The sequence below is a fragment of the Erithacus rubecula genome (genome assembly GCF_903797595.1).
Source record: "Erithacus rubecula genome assembly, chromosome: 6".
Taxonomy (NCBI): Eukaryota; Metazoa; Chordata; class Aves; order Passeriformes; family Muscicapidae; genus Erithacus; species Erithacus rubecula.
Window position 1 is genome coordinate 44,938,214 of NC_136688.1, and position 14,550 is coordinate 44,952,763.

The following is a 14,550-nucleotide window of genomic DNA, read 5'->3' on the forward strand; positions in this document are numbered from 1 at the left end:
TTTCCTCTTGAGGCTTCCTTTCTTCTAGTTCTAGCATAAATAGTGATGAGTTTGCCAGGAAGTGCATGGTTCAGAGCATCAATGAATGTCCACTGGTAGCAATTCTGCATTGCAGAATCAGATACAAAGACCTATCTTTCTTTTTGTACATGGCAGAAAACAGCTCTTCCTTGTCACAGACTAACTTTTTTGACTACTGAAAAGGTAGTCAAAAGACTGTCTATGGATTTCATGCTTTAATTAATTATTTCAAACCTGGCAGGTAAGTCTGGGAACTAGACTGTGCAAACTGAAATACTTCGGGCTGATGTATGAAAAATGAGACCCTGAGCAGGACTCAAGATCTCCTAAGTAATCTTTCTCCCCAAAGGCAGAAAGTTGCATTTACCACCATCACTGCTTTAAACACTAAACACCAAGAAATATAAAGAAGACAACTGAGACAAAAATCATCCTAGAAGTTCAGCTTCACAGGTATAGTTTTTGGTAGGTTTTTTTTGTTTTGGTTTTTTTTTGGTGGTTTGGTTGGTTTTGTTGGCTTTAGTTTCCAAGGGACCAGAGGCAAAAAGCCAAACTTGTCCTCAGGTCTTCACACTAGTATTTTGATAAATAATTATCTAAGCTATGCAAGTATGAAAATACACATATATAAACCATGAGATTGCATAATTTTTGATATCAACAATTAATGAGACCTTCTATTTCACACTTGAACTAACAGATCAAGATAGGCAGAAGGCTCTTTCACCAGTGGAAGGACTTCACTGTTTATCACAAAGGTATCTATAGGCTTCTTTTGTTGAAGGATCCAAAACAACTGGCACAGGAAGGCTCCCCAAGAGCTTAGTACACATCTCTCCTTGTTTCCAACCACAGATTGTTTCAGTCGGTCCAATAAAGACTGCTTCTTCTTAAAAGCCTCATGTCAGCCTAGACAAAAGTCAGAACTTATCCATTTATTCCATCAGATATTCAAAGTGCCCACAGGCTGCATTCTGTGTCAAAGGAGAAATGGATGTGTTGCTATGTACTCTTTAAAACAGCATAGAGATTCACCCTCACAACAAAATTCTGAGATAAAAGCCTGGTAAGATCATAATACTATACAGCTACTTTGAAGTTTTAAGTCTTAGATTTCTGAGAAATTTTTGTTGAAATTTTCTAAGTGCAACTAACAACAGCAGGCAAGCTCAAAAGCAAGTTGTCTATCTTGGGCTGCAAGTCCACTAGTAGTGAGGTGATCTAAGTGGCCTTCTGCAGTCAAAAAGAAAGATCTCACTCACCCTTCCATCTCAGTTCCACAAATGAATCTTGTGTAAGGTAGTTTGAAAGTTCTGCCAGCATAGAGAGTTCCCAGTTTTTGAAAAAATTATTTAAAGTACCAAATTGATTTTCTTATGGTTTAGTAAATTTAAGCCATTCAGAGTTCCAGGAGCAGAGCCAGGAAAAAAAACTACTCTTTCTTTCAGCTGCTAAGCTCCAAGCTTAGGTCATATAGAATCAGGTTTAAACTTTGAACTTGCCTTTTACTATGGGAAAGGATAAGTAGGCCTCACATGAAAGAAAACATGCTACAGAGCATATTTAATATACACATCAAGAAACATTTGGTATTTATAAGGCTCAGAGTGGAGGCTTATATTCAATCTATATCAGAATCTGGTTTGCTTAAACAATATAAACAGTCCACCTGCAAATATAAATATCTGTCTATGAAGCATTTGAAAGCTTTAAAAACAGCACTTTTCCTTCTGTAGCATAGAGAATGTATAGTGCTGTTGTAATGGGACAGATTCATGTTAATTATTTTTATTTCTCTAACCATGATTTCCCAATGGCCAGTATGATTTATGCAGCACTAGATTACAATGTATGTCTGACTGAGTAGGAAGTGCTGTTACAGTGACTGGCATATGTGATGGCTGGCACCAATCTTGCCATTTTATGCCTACTTGAAGGAGGTTTCATGTCTGATGTGGTATAAAGCCTATTGATATAAAATTCACCCTCAGTGAGTTTTTAACTGATATAAGCCAGCAAAGCAAGTTTACACCAGATCAGCACTCTATGCTATAGAGCTGTGAAATATTCAGTGTAACTTTAGGAGTTTTAAAGCTCAAGTTACAGTATCATAAAACCGTGACCTCAAGCTAGTCAGAATTACAGCTAAAACTTAGCCTGCTTAGCATTTCTGATGGTTTTGTCCTCATTCCCTGGAATTGATTCTCCAAACCCACACTGTCCTCATCACTTGTTCAGTATGGGCTGCTTATACAGTGCATTATGAATATATCAAAAAACAATACATGTCAAATTTTTCAAGGGCGTTTTTGGCCTATACTGGCTACCCCCATTCAGTTCCAAATACAATCCTACAAACAGCTGGAGTGACATAACTACTGGGACTGCCTGTGAACAAAACAACAGTATCTCCATGCCAGTAATAAACTATAAAAGCTGAAAGACTGAAGAGTGTTTTAATACATTAACTGCACCTGACAAGATTTTAACATGTCTGAGCTGACCAAACAGGCAACAAAATACAATGTGGTTCAGCACTTTTAAACCTGTAAGGGCAATTCCCAGCATCCATGAAACAAGCACAGCAAATAAAGTACAAAACCTACACAGCTCACTTATCACCCATCTCAGGAGCATTCTTTAAGGGCTTACAATGTATGGCTTAAATAATTGAAGCAATGTGCAAACTGAAGCTAAGAAGTTGCTTTTATTCATACAGAATGCTTTGGAGCAGTAGTAACCCATATCCACCTTACAAGTAAAAGAAACAGAGGTTATCAAGTAAATAGCTTTAAAGCCTTCTAGTCTTTCCTTGAATAAAAAAGTATTTAAAGTTATAGCATCTGAAATAAAAAGAAGAAAGCAAGCCATATGATACTAAGTTTTAGATAATATAACCCTCAGGAACCTCAGCTACATTGTGATTTTCCCAACTATGTTTTGACTGTCTATTCCAAAGCAATTTCTGGTGAAAAACAGAGCACAATTTATCTGTATAACTTCACCAAAAATGCAGAGAAATAACACATGATCATGTAATGCACAAAAATGGTGTACAATGCTTCGCCTATTTTTGGCACAAGAACATAAGATATAATTTACAACAGAGGCAAAAAATTACTGTATTGCTATATTGTTGGTTGTATACTGTTGAAGACTCTGCCTTTAAACATGAGAGCAAAAAAAAAAGTATGTTTACCTGTTGCTTCTGGTACGCAGTGTTCGGATTAATTTTGGACTCCAAAAGAAGAGAGCCTAGAAAAAAAAAGTTCCACTTATTTATATACATGCTAAAATTTTAATCTCCACATGAATTTTCTGATCACTCTTTCCTAGAGCAACAATAACTCTCTTAACCCCCTACCCTTGAGCTTCATATTTCATTTGTCCCTCAGAGATACTGTTCACACAGTACAGAATAATGCTATGAGGACTGAATTTTGAACCTTTCTTATTCTGAGTAATGACTCTTCTACAGAAAACTTTCTAGACATGATAAAGCCTGCAAGTCAGCAAACCAAAAGTATCACAACTGCATTCCAGAGATGACCTATGGTTGTTTTGTGTGAAAATTCTAGTCATGTGGTATTTGTTCTTAAAGGTTAGCTAAAACATTTATTTTCCTGGAAAGCATATCTAGAAACTAATGCTTAAAGCATAACCACTGTGACTGCTATTACCAGAAAACTTTGCACAATAAACTCAGGAACAATGGTTTCACAGCAGGTTTTGTGATGTAGGACACATAACACCAACTCCATTCTCATGTCTGTGTCCTCTTTCCCTTCCTTTTGCATGTTAGCATTCTTGTGTCACATTTAAACAATCTGAAGCATTGATCTATGCAAAAACAACTTTTAAAGCTGATTTTATTCTTTGACCAATCACTTCCCTCATCCACCTTGCTACTCAGCAGCACTAATGCCAGTGCACGACTTAAATTTACATATCTGCAGAGCTTCATTCAGCTTACACAAAGAAACAGTGATAAATTAATCTGCATTGTCAATCATATAATCAAAACATGAGGCAGCAAGTGGCTATTTAAAGTGGCATTTCTCCATTTACTTACCTGGTTAAATTCAGGCTTTAAGAAAAGCCCAAACTTACTTTAAGTGTTAACTTCTCTGTTTCTTCACTATAGTTCTAAAGCAAATGCATTACTAAAATATGGGCTGCTCTCCATCTCCTCATCCCCTAGTCTGGACTGCTACCAGGGGGCTGCTCTGACCCAGGTGCAGCACCTTGCAGCTCATGAGGTTCACAAGGCCCCACTTTTCAGGCTTGTGCAGGTCCATATGGATGGGATCCTATCCCTTAGGCACATCAACCACACCACTGCAGCTCGGTGTCACCTGGAAAACTGCTGAGGGTGCATTTGATCCTTCTCTCTGACATTGCTGAAGATGTTAGGTTGGGGGATGTGAGGGAAGAGACTGAAGAACCAGATCACAGAACTTCACTTGCTGTAAGAGCAGTGTATCACTAAAGAATTATGTAAATATCAGAACATTCTGTCATCTGATAAGAAAAGTTATTACTTGACGAATTTAGAAGCTTTACCAATGATTTTTATGTCCACTAGCTTACTATGCTTGTGGTCATCAGATAAAATTAAGTATTTTTTTCAAATTAATGTACCTGTGAAGGCTGTTTGTTCCCAATTTCTAAGTCTGCTGTTCTACAAGAGGCAACCTTCACTAATGAAGTTGGCTTGAAAAGCTATCACCCTGTCTCAACTGCTCTTGGAGTAAAATTTGTTTACAAACTCAGTACAACTCAACTACAAAATTGAAAAAAATACCCCTCAAGGAAAAACAAGACACACAGAAAAAACTCTTGCCTCAAGCCCAAATATACTATTCAGGTTTTTTTGAGCTTTTCCAGTTTTCTGACATGCACCAGCTTTGTTACCAAAGCAGCTTATTTGCTTAAGTGTAACTGCATAACTAAAGAAAAAAATAATCACAAAGCATAGAGCAGGACAGAGAAGGAAAACATCTAAAATGAGGTTTAAAGACAAATCCAATACATTGCTCATACTTTGGCCATAGTCTCGGCTTTGAATTTAGAGTTTGCCTAATGAACATCTAAAACCAGCATTTCCTCTTCCATTACAAACATCAGATGCACAGAGTCAGTCGTGAATTCAAAGTCCCAGCTTCTACTACATGAAGTATTAGAATATTATCTGTGCTATTAAATTGGCTGAAAAACTTCTAGAAAGTCTTTACTGTCTAGAAATATTTAGTATCAGAAAGTATGAACTAGAATCTTCTAAGAATCAAAAGTAATTGGTAATTTCAACATTGTATTTTAATGGCTGAACACAGACCTACAGACACCTAAATCCCAACATTAGAAGAATACCACACAACTTGAATGCCATGTTTGACAAAATACTATTTTAAAAAACTGAAAACAATTGAATGCAGACACTTCATCTGCTAAGCTAGAAGCAGACAATAGAGAATGACTTCTTTACCAGACTTATCAAAAAAGAGCATTTCTTCTTCTCTACTAAACCTGATGCTTGCTGGAAAGACAAATCAAGCTTTTTAAGGCTTGAATTGCTTCTCACTACCACATGATTCAACTCATTCCTCACCATTTTGGACAATAACTAGACAATAACATCTTCACTGATCTGGAGAAGGAAAACACACTGAAAGGTAAATTGTGCTCTATAACTAATAACTGCCCCAAATCCATTCTTCTGAAGAATACAATGCTCCATTTGTGCAATTAGCTCCCCAAGAAGGGTTCAACAAGTCAAAGATCAGTGACTAATCTACTGGTCAGTTCAGTGAATTTATTTAATACACTAAATTTCACAGTATCAGGCCCCTTCCTGGTTAAGTCTTTGTTACTTGCATGTGGAAACCAGGCAACAGTAACAGAGATCTGAAACACAGATATATTTTTTAGAAAAAGGTTATAGAAATAAAACACATCACAAATAAACTTCCACTCAAAGCCATTATCACTTGTTTGAGATGCTTTTGTCCTAAGTATTACTTGCCATGTAGGTACTTTTCCATTGGCATCATCCTAGAAAATTTGAAGATTATCCAGCCTAATTTATCTTCATAAAAATACACCAACAAAATGTCATCTTCATTGACCCAATGATTCTACTCAAAGTTAGGCAAGACCTGAAAACTCACCTTAATGCAAGCTATGCTTTTAGCTAATGCCCCAAAATTATGCAGATCTTGTTATTTTTTAAATTACAGCCTTGAATGAATTTGTAAAGGTAACAGAAAAATAGTGGAGTAAAAAAATTATTATCTGAAACCATCTAGAAAAAAGAAAAGTGACTTGCAAAATTCTGTTAGCTGCTGCTGTAATGCAGTACAGTGCAGCTGGGGGTTCTGTTAGTAGAAATCACTATTCTGTGCTGCAGAATGTGTATATAGGGAAAGACTTGCCCAAAAGAGATTACACACAGATAGATATTCGATGCTCTTTTTATTTACATTTAGAGACATCAAATACCCCAATTCAACAGTCTTAAACAGCAAATTTGCAGTTTTATTTACAAATATGCATATGGAAGAGACCAGTTAATCTAGAACATTGCTGCTCTCACACCAAACTGTTACATGGAGCCTTCCTCAACAGCAGAAAAACAAAGGTGCTGCTCATTACACCCACCAGTATAAACATGTTTACATTTAAATTAAAGTTTCAACTCAAGAGCTGTTTCTTGCAAGATGTACAGAGAGATTTACGTTCTGCAATCAGTTCTGCTGCAATCGAATCACAGAAACTGATCCTCAGAAACTCAAGAAACAGCTCAAACTGAATGCCAAGAAAGTGTTCTACAATTCCAAGAGAATACCCCTAAGTCTAAGACACTTCTGTAGAGTCAAATCCAAATATTAAGCAAAGTGGAAAACTAGGAGAAAAGAAACAAAAAAGCCCCAAGTCATCTTCTCACATGCTTTTTTAAAATTTTGATCTAAGATAAATACTATATTAAAAACAAGCCATTAAATTCAGACCCTTGAATCTGAACAAAGTAAAAAACCTAAGGCCAAGCTTAGACAAAACTAGTTGTAGAGGTTTTCTGATACCTGCACTACAGAAACAGTAAGGGTAGGTGCTTGTCCTGTGGCTTTTCCTGTGCCCATACAGACTTCAGAAACAGCAAACTTCAAGTGAATGAAAATATCCTAAAAGAGAGTTCACAAGTACAGCCTGCAATGAAAGGGTTAATTTACACTTGTCAAAAAGTTTAGATACAGGACCAGTAAGTTTTAATTAAAAGTTTAAGCTTTCAAATTAACACAAATTACTTGAACAGAAGTGCTCACTTTAGAGGTCACTTCAGTCACCTGGGCTCAGAACAAAAAGAAGGTGATCTGAAACCAAACAGCAAGCCCCAAAAAGCACAAAGACATTTTAATACTAAGGTAGGCCACAGTAGGCTAAAATACCATGTCAGAAATTGGTAAGAAATCAAAGGGTTCTGAATGCACACAGAAACTCACATGGTAGGTGATAATTTGTCAGAAAATATTTCACTCTTGCTCAGCTGCAATTCAGGCAGAATATATTACAACTAGGAATCACACACAGAAACTTTTCAGCATTTTAAATAAAAAGTGAACAGCTATTAAAGTGTAAAAAAAAATTACAATTTCATGCTTCAAAGCATAATATACCTGATATGAAAGCAGTTTATGGTATTTCTATTCTGATTATTCCAAATTGTCTGCAATGACTCTTAACAGTTTAGTGCCTGGCAACATTAGATATGCAGCTAGCAACACAACTCACTCATCTACTCTAAATTATTTTCTTTTATGATGGTGGTAAACACCAGCAAAAGTTAAAAAACCCTTCTACAGATAAAAACCCCTTTTACTCGGTTCTTATTCCTCCAGCTCCAAATGACATTGGATGTGGCTGCACTTTCCTTATCTGAACACCCTGACTGTGCTATAAAATCTCAACCACTTGTAAAGCAGACTACTACACTAAGTCACAGCTGCAAAATCCAAAGACTGAACCATGTGCTAGCCCACATGGTCAGCCAAAGAAACCACTGGTAATTCTGCTGTTGATTTGTGCACAGCAAACTGGCCCTTTAAAAGGAATGGGAATTTCCCACACACATAGGGAACTTCTGCTCACATCCCCACGACCTCCCCTGCTCAGGAAATGGAGCCTTCACCTTCAGGCATATCCCCCAGGCTTTCTGTCAGCTTCCTGGAGTAAGTCAGTAAGAATATGCCAGTGTGCACAGGATGAATCTCAGCTCAAAGGCTAGGAAAAGCTGGTTTAGAAATGCAGGAAGGAAGAAGTTTCATTGTGGAAAGAGCAGGAGCTGGCAAAGAAGGACAATACAAGAATGCAATGGAAACATGGAAGCAAATGGTTTACAGGTAGGTTCCTACTACTTGTATGTCTTTGTTAACTGGGTGAAAGTTAAAAATCAGCCAACTGTTTCATTCAGTTAAAAAAAGCATGCAAGGAAACAGAAATTGCACAGTATATAAAACACCTTTTTCCAAATCATTTGCTCACATGTAAAAATGACTATTTGCCTTCAAAATTTGCCCACAAAGAATAGACAGTAGGAGTAAACAAAATATAAATCAAATTTTATGAGGTGTTTACACAAGCAAGTTAGAAAAACTAGCCTATTAATAGAGTGCACATTTACCCAGGACTGATACTACCTACTATATTAAGAACTTTAACTCTGTGCATTATTCAATACTTTGAAGTACAAAGTATGCAGTTTGAGAGAGGTCTAAAGTGTAGATACTATCAAATAAACATCTGTGTCTCAAGTGCAATTAATAAATTTGAGACAGTTCTGCTTTGATTAGATTAGATTAGCGTAGCTATGCAAGATAAAGCAATGACTTAATTTTAGTTTTTATACCAATCTGTATCTTCCTTTTTACAGATGTTCATTTATAAGTGAGGTGGCAACAACAGTCCAACTCAGGTTCTAATCAGTCTGAAGCACACATATCCCACTGAAAGTTAATGAATTGATTTTAGTTCAAATACTTTAAAAAAACACATCAGATTTTAAACATGAAAGTTACATGTTTAAATGTATAATTTTTTAATGCATAGGAGATATAACAGTTTTTAAACATGACCCCAACAGCCATGTAGGCAGCCAGGACAGTATCTATGACAAAACATACTGTAAAAATTTAGTGATAATTTTTAAAGTTCCCTCCTCCTTGAAATTTTAAATCTGTTTCCATTTTGAATGTTTTCTCTTGCACTATGAAGCTGCTCAAGGTTTAGATACATCCTCCTCACTGTAAAATAAATAAAAACCAGGTGTCAGTTTAACCTTTTAAAGTATAATCAAGAAACTACAAGATCTCTTTGGGGGTTATCAGGAGCTCAATTATCAAAATCCTGCTTCGATGAATGATTCCTCCATATCAGTTTATGATCTTTGCTGTAGAGATTACATACTGTACAGTTTATCAGAACTTTCTCAAAAAGTATTAAGGATGCTCATCCTACTTCCTAGATTAAAAAAGTTTAATAAATAAAATTACAAGGTCTGTTGACAGTCATATGCTACAACCAGATCTACAAGTCACTAAATACAGTAGCTATACATCTAATTTAGTAGTAAGTTATGCACTGACATGCTTTAAAAGGAAAATGGTACAAGCTTGATGCTGTGAAGTACACATTTGAAAATCTCTGATCACAGCAGTCATGAACTCACTAAACCAATAGTCAAGACTAGGCCAAACATGTAGCTACAGGGCTAGATATTACTACTTAACATATACACTACTAACATATGTTGCCAGAAAACATGAAAGAAGTTGATAATCCATCATTTCCAGGAAGACCTAGAACTGCTGAAGGACTAAGAACTCCATCCCACTGGAAAAAAACCAAAAACAACCATCTCTGAAAATGCTGTTCTGTCCATTGTATTGCCTTTACTACCGTAACTGTACTTTGAAAACCGTTGATAGCTGTTAGAATGTCTTACATAATACTAAAAGCTACCAAAAAAAGGGCAGGTGGAAACAGAAAGGTGTTAGCCATCCAACGATCTTCTAAAAACAAATGCTAAAAACCAAAATCTAAGTTTTGAACAACTTTCATGAGTGGATCGCTTCCAGAAACATCTAGCGATCGGTTTTGAAAAAAGACCAGTAGACATCCAAACCCATACAAGATTTACAACGAGACTCAAACGCATTTTGCATGCAACACTGTGTATTCAGTAAGTGCCTACGATGCTTGCACTTGATGGTAATCTTCTGCTTCTTTCACTCGGCCTAGCACGAATGAAGCCGGGTTAGTGCTTACTTGCTTTTAGGAACACGATTTGAATTATGCAGCAAAACATTAAGGCAACAGACACAAAGCTACACGCAGTTCCTTTTCTGGGAAGGATGAGGAAAGACTGTACCTTCAGCCGTACACACTTACCATCACTCTCTGCCCTGACTAGCAGGGACATGCCCTTGAGCCTCTCCACGTAGCAAGAGGACACATGCCCTGTGCCTCGATCATCCCACTGGCGGTCCTCATTTAGCGTGTACACCTTCACCCTCCGCCGGGTGTCCGTCATCCTGCCGCCTGCCACACCGCAGCCACCACTCTGGCCCGCGATCGCTGGGGGAGCAGAAGGCTGGTCGGGGGCCAGGCCCCCCTCAGGGGAAGGGAGCGGGAAAGAGGGGAGCAGCTCCACACGGGCACGCCAAGCAAACTCTTCTTACTCCTCTTCAGTGCCCCAATGAGATCCTCATTATCGAGGGTAACAGAGGATGATTGGGGAAGAGGGGGAAACGAGAGGTGAAGATGTGAAAAAAAGGAAGCTGCTCCTTCAGGTACAGTCAGATGCTGCACAAAAGGCGAGTAAGCCTAGGCAGGGAGAGCCGCAGAGGGGAGAGAGGCTCTTTGCGGGGCGAAGGGCAGGCAGGAGAGGCGGTGAAGAAGGGATCCCGGAGGAGAAGGGGACTCCCGGTAGAGGAAGCAGCGGCGGGCGGCAGCCGGCCCAGCGTGACAGGAGCAGGCGTTCCTGGAAGCCGGAGCCCTGCCGAGGAAAACAGGAGGGAAGCCGGTGAGGCCGGAGGGAGCCAGAGGAAGGGAGGCAGGCGGAAGAGGGGCTGCTCGCCCCGGCCTGTAGCCCGGCTCTATTGTGCAGCAGCTGCCCAGGCCCGAAGCCCCTCGCTCGCCGTCCGTCAGCGCGGGGCTCCCAGGAGCCGCCCTCCTTCCCGCCCGGGCTGCCCGGGGCCTGGGACACTGCCCGGGACGGGGTGAATGGCCAGCCGAGCTCAGCGCCCCGTCTTCCCCATGGACTCCGGTCGCAGGCGGAGGCTTCACTCCCAGCCTTACTCCGCCGCCATGTTCTTCTTCCTCCTCCTCCTCCTCCTCCTGGTGCTGCGGCGCTTCAGTCCCGGCTCCCCAGCGCCCTTCTGACGTGGCTGCGCTTCCAAGCGTTCGGCGACCCGGCTGGCAGAGAAACGCTGTGCCCGGTGGAGGGAGGGGGCGATCGGCAGCGGCTGGTGCGGCCCGGCTCCCTCCGGCCCCGGCTCCGCCTCAGTCACTGCGCGGCCGCCATCTTGGTTTCACCTCTCACTGGCGGCGCGGGGTCTCCCAGCCAGGGGCGGCACGGGCCGCCCGCCGGCATTTAAAGGGCCAGCGGCCCCGCGCGCGGGACGAGCGTGTGGCCATGGCCGCGCCGCTCCCGCGGGCCTGGGGCAGGCGCCAGCGGGCCCCGGCTTTGTGGTTCTATTTTCCTTTTTTTTATCTCCTGTCACACCTTGCCCAGTGATCCTAAAGTTAAACAGCTTTTAGTTGAATATTTGTTGGATCTCCGCACTCATAGATGGGATCCAATAATTCCAATAACAAACAGAAGCTGTCGAGGCACTGTTCTGCCACTGCTGCCAACATCTGAGCACGTGTTCGACAGGTTTCCCTAAAATATGTGAAAACACTGGCGCATGTGGGACCCACCAGCACCACCAGAACAGAGTCCATTTCACAGTACAGTCCAGATACGCAGTGTACATGGGAGCTCACTGCAATATATACTCTGTTATTTTATGCTTTTGAACAAGCCCTGATACTCATTTATCAAAGTGAGTTGTATTGAGGGGGGTTTGAGCCAAAACCACTAATTTGCAGCTTTCACCAGAATTATGTATCACAAGGAAACCTAGTCAAGCCCTGGTTTTCTTTGTCCATCTTCTATTTTGTTTGCTCTGTGAGAAAGACAGTGTTTTGTTGCGGGGTTGATAGCAGTTTCCCGTACAAGCTCTCACGGTACAGCCCCAGCCTGCCCGAGTTCAGGAGGTGTTGGGCAACGCTCTCGGTCACATTCTGTGACCCTTGGGGTGTCCTGTGCAGGCCCACGAGTGGGATTCGATGATCCTCATGGGTCCCTTCCAAACCAGAATAATCTGTGATTCCTGATGTGCCCCAATAAGGCCATTTGGCCTTTTCTCTGATGCCCAAGGGCTGGTCAAAAATACAGGAGCCTTGGAGAGTGATGTTTGGGTGCCTATGACATAGCTGAAAGTGCTTTGTGCTTCTGTTCTTAGCGTGGTGTCCTTGGCTAAAGCAGTGACAGGTTTGGAGAGATTCCTTTGTCTGGGAGCTGTGGATTGTGGGCCTGGCTGAAGGGAAGCACCACAGAGCTCATGCACAGAAAGATGCTCGTGCACAGAAAGATGCTCGTTGCCTTCACTTGGTGGCCTGGGCAGCTCTTGAGGAGATGATCCTGGGCTGGTGCTGTGCCAAAATTTCCCTCAGGCCAGCCTGGAGATGGATTTTTGTGCCTTCAGAAAAGATTGATGTCACTTAGAGAAAACTTTGTAGGACCGTTATATTCACGTACCATTTACAAATTGTACCCTCTTGTGGCCATCAGATTAAGCAGAGAACACACTGCTCACTGCAGGGGTTCTTTGGCTGGTTTTTTTTTGGTGTTTTTTGTTTGGTTGGTTGGCTTGGGTTTTTTTATGTCATTCGAGAGCTACTTTTTGCACAGCAGTCAAGACTAAAGAACAAGATAACTTTTTGTTTCAGTGTCTAATAATAATAATTTTGGGAAAGCAAATTGCATTGTTATTGTGAAGAACTTCAGGTCACACATACAAATTTGGTCCTATGTAATGTTTAGAAAGTCAATATAAAATCTCTGCATGAAAGCTGTGTATGACTCAGAGAGCCTGGAGGAATGGCAAGAAATGGATAAGGACATAAGGGTCAGAAACAGGTTCACCTACTGGAGGTGCTGATACAGAAAGAATGGCTTAGCCTGGGACAGGAGGGAAGGTTACTGGCAGCTGCTTGTGGCTTATTTCAGCTTTACAAGTTTGTCAGCTCATCAGTGCTTCCCAGTAATCACTGCATTTTTAAGGCAAGCAATGACACTGAAAATTTTGAGCTGTAAACAGTGTTTGTTCAAGATCTGATGGATGAGTAGCTCAGGCAGTCAAGTTGTGGCCTGGTGGTGCTCTGACCTACACCTCCTAAAATGGCACCTTTCAGATATAGCCAAATACAGGGTCACATCTATGGAATTAAATAGTAAGGCAGCTCTGAAAGAAGCAAGGCTGCATGGTAAACAAGCAACCAAGACAAACTTCTGATACTGCTTTGTGTCTGTAAGATCCTATTATATGCCTTTTGGGCATATTGGAAACTAGCACAATGTGGAAGAATGTAACATCAGGAATACAAGTAACTTTAATGATACATTCTATAATTCTGGTGTCCTCATGATTAACAAATTTTAAGAAATTGAAATAGGTCAGAAAGGACTGCTCTGAAGAGCTTTAATTTTTTTTTTTTTTTTTCAGATCCATTTGTGGCACTCCAAAATCTAAGACTCCTCAGCATGCATTTTTGCAGCCATACCATATGAACAATGTCTCAGATGCTGCCAGTCAATTTTCACATCCTGCCACGGACCCCTGAAAAGTAGTAGCCCTGTTCTTGTACCTGAACCACAACCATGAACCTGTGAAGGTCAGCAGTTAAGATTCTGTGACTCTTCCTCCTACATAATGTGCATGTGAATCTCCTCAACAGAAATGTCATCTCTCTTCTTTCAACCCTTATTATTTTCTTAATTTTCACAGTACTGAAAAACCCTTGTCTTCCAAGTGGAGCTTCCTTTGGAGAGTTCTCTGCAGCTCCACAGTCATGCAAAGTCTGTATTTGTTTTGAATTCCTGTATGCCTCTCTGGAAATGCTATGCTTTATCTAAATATGTAGACCTCATTATCATCAGACTGAAGAATTTCAAAGCACTGCTGATGCAGAGAACATGCCTGGGTTATTTATTCATCCAGCAGTGAAAATTCCCCTTCTTCTGTGAGGGTAACTCCAAGACATCTGAATTGTGCTGGCTGCCACTAAGCAGTACATATTTCTACTTTTACATGTATTATTTTGCCTGTTGACTGTGTTTGTAAAGTTTTAGCAGGAGTTATTGTGTCCTTTCTTCCCCCTTTTTTATGGCAGACTTCCTATTCCTAGCTTTTGCTCCCCCCCTTTTTTTTT

At 40.5% G+C, this 14,550-nt stretch overlaps 1 protein-coding gene across 1 annotated transcript in view; it reads right to left on the reverse strand.

Annotated features, from left to right (window-relative positions):
- The window catches only part of PPP4R3A (protein phosphatase 4 regulatory subunit 3A), a 42,063-nt gene extending 30,429 nt beyond the window's left edge, over positions 1–11,634 (reverse strand). The window contains exons 1-2 of the mRNA XM_079309271.1: positions 10,462–11,634; positions 3,221–3,276 (exon numbers count right to left, since the gene is read on the reverse strand). Of these exons, the coding sequence (XP_079165397.1) occupies positions 3,221–3,276; positions 10,462–10,603 (198 nt within the window). The 5' untranslated portion in view covers positions 10,604–11,634. The remainder of the gene's footprint in view (positions 1–3,220; positions 3,277–10,461) is intronic.
- Positions 11,635–14,550: the final 2,916 nt, after the last annotated feature.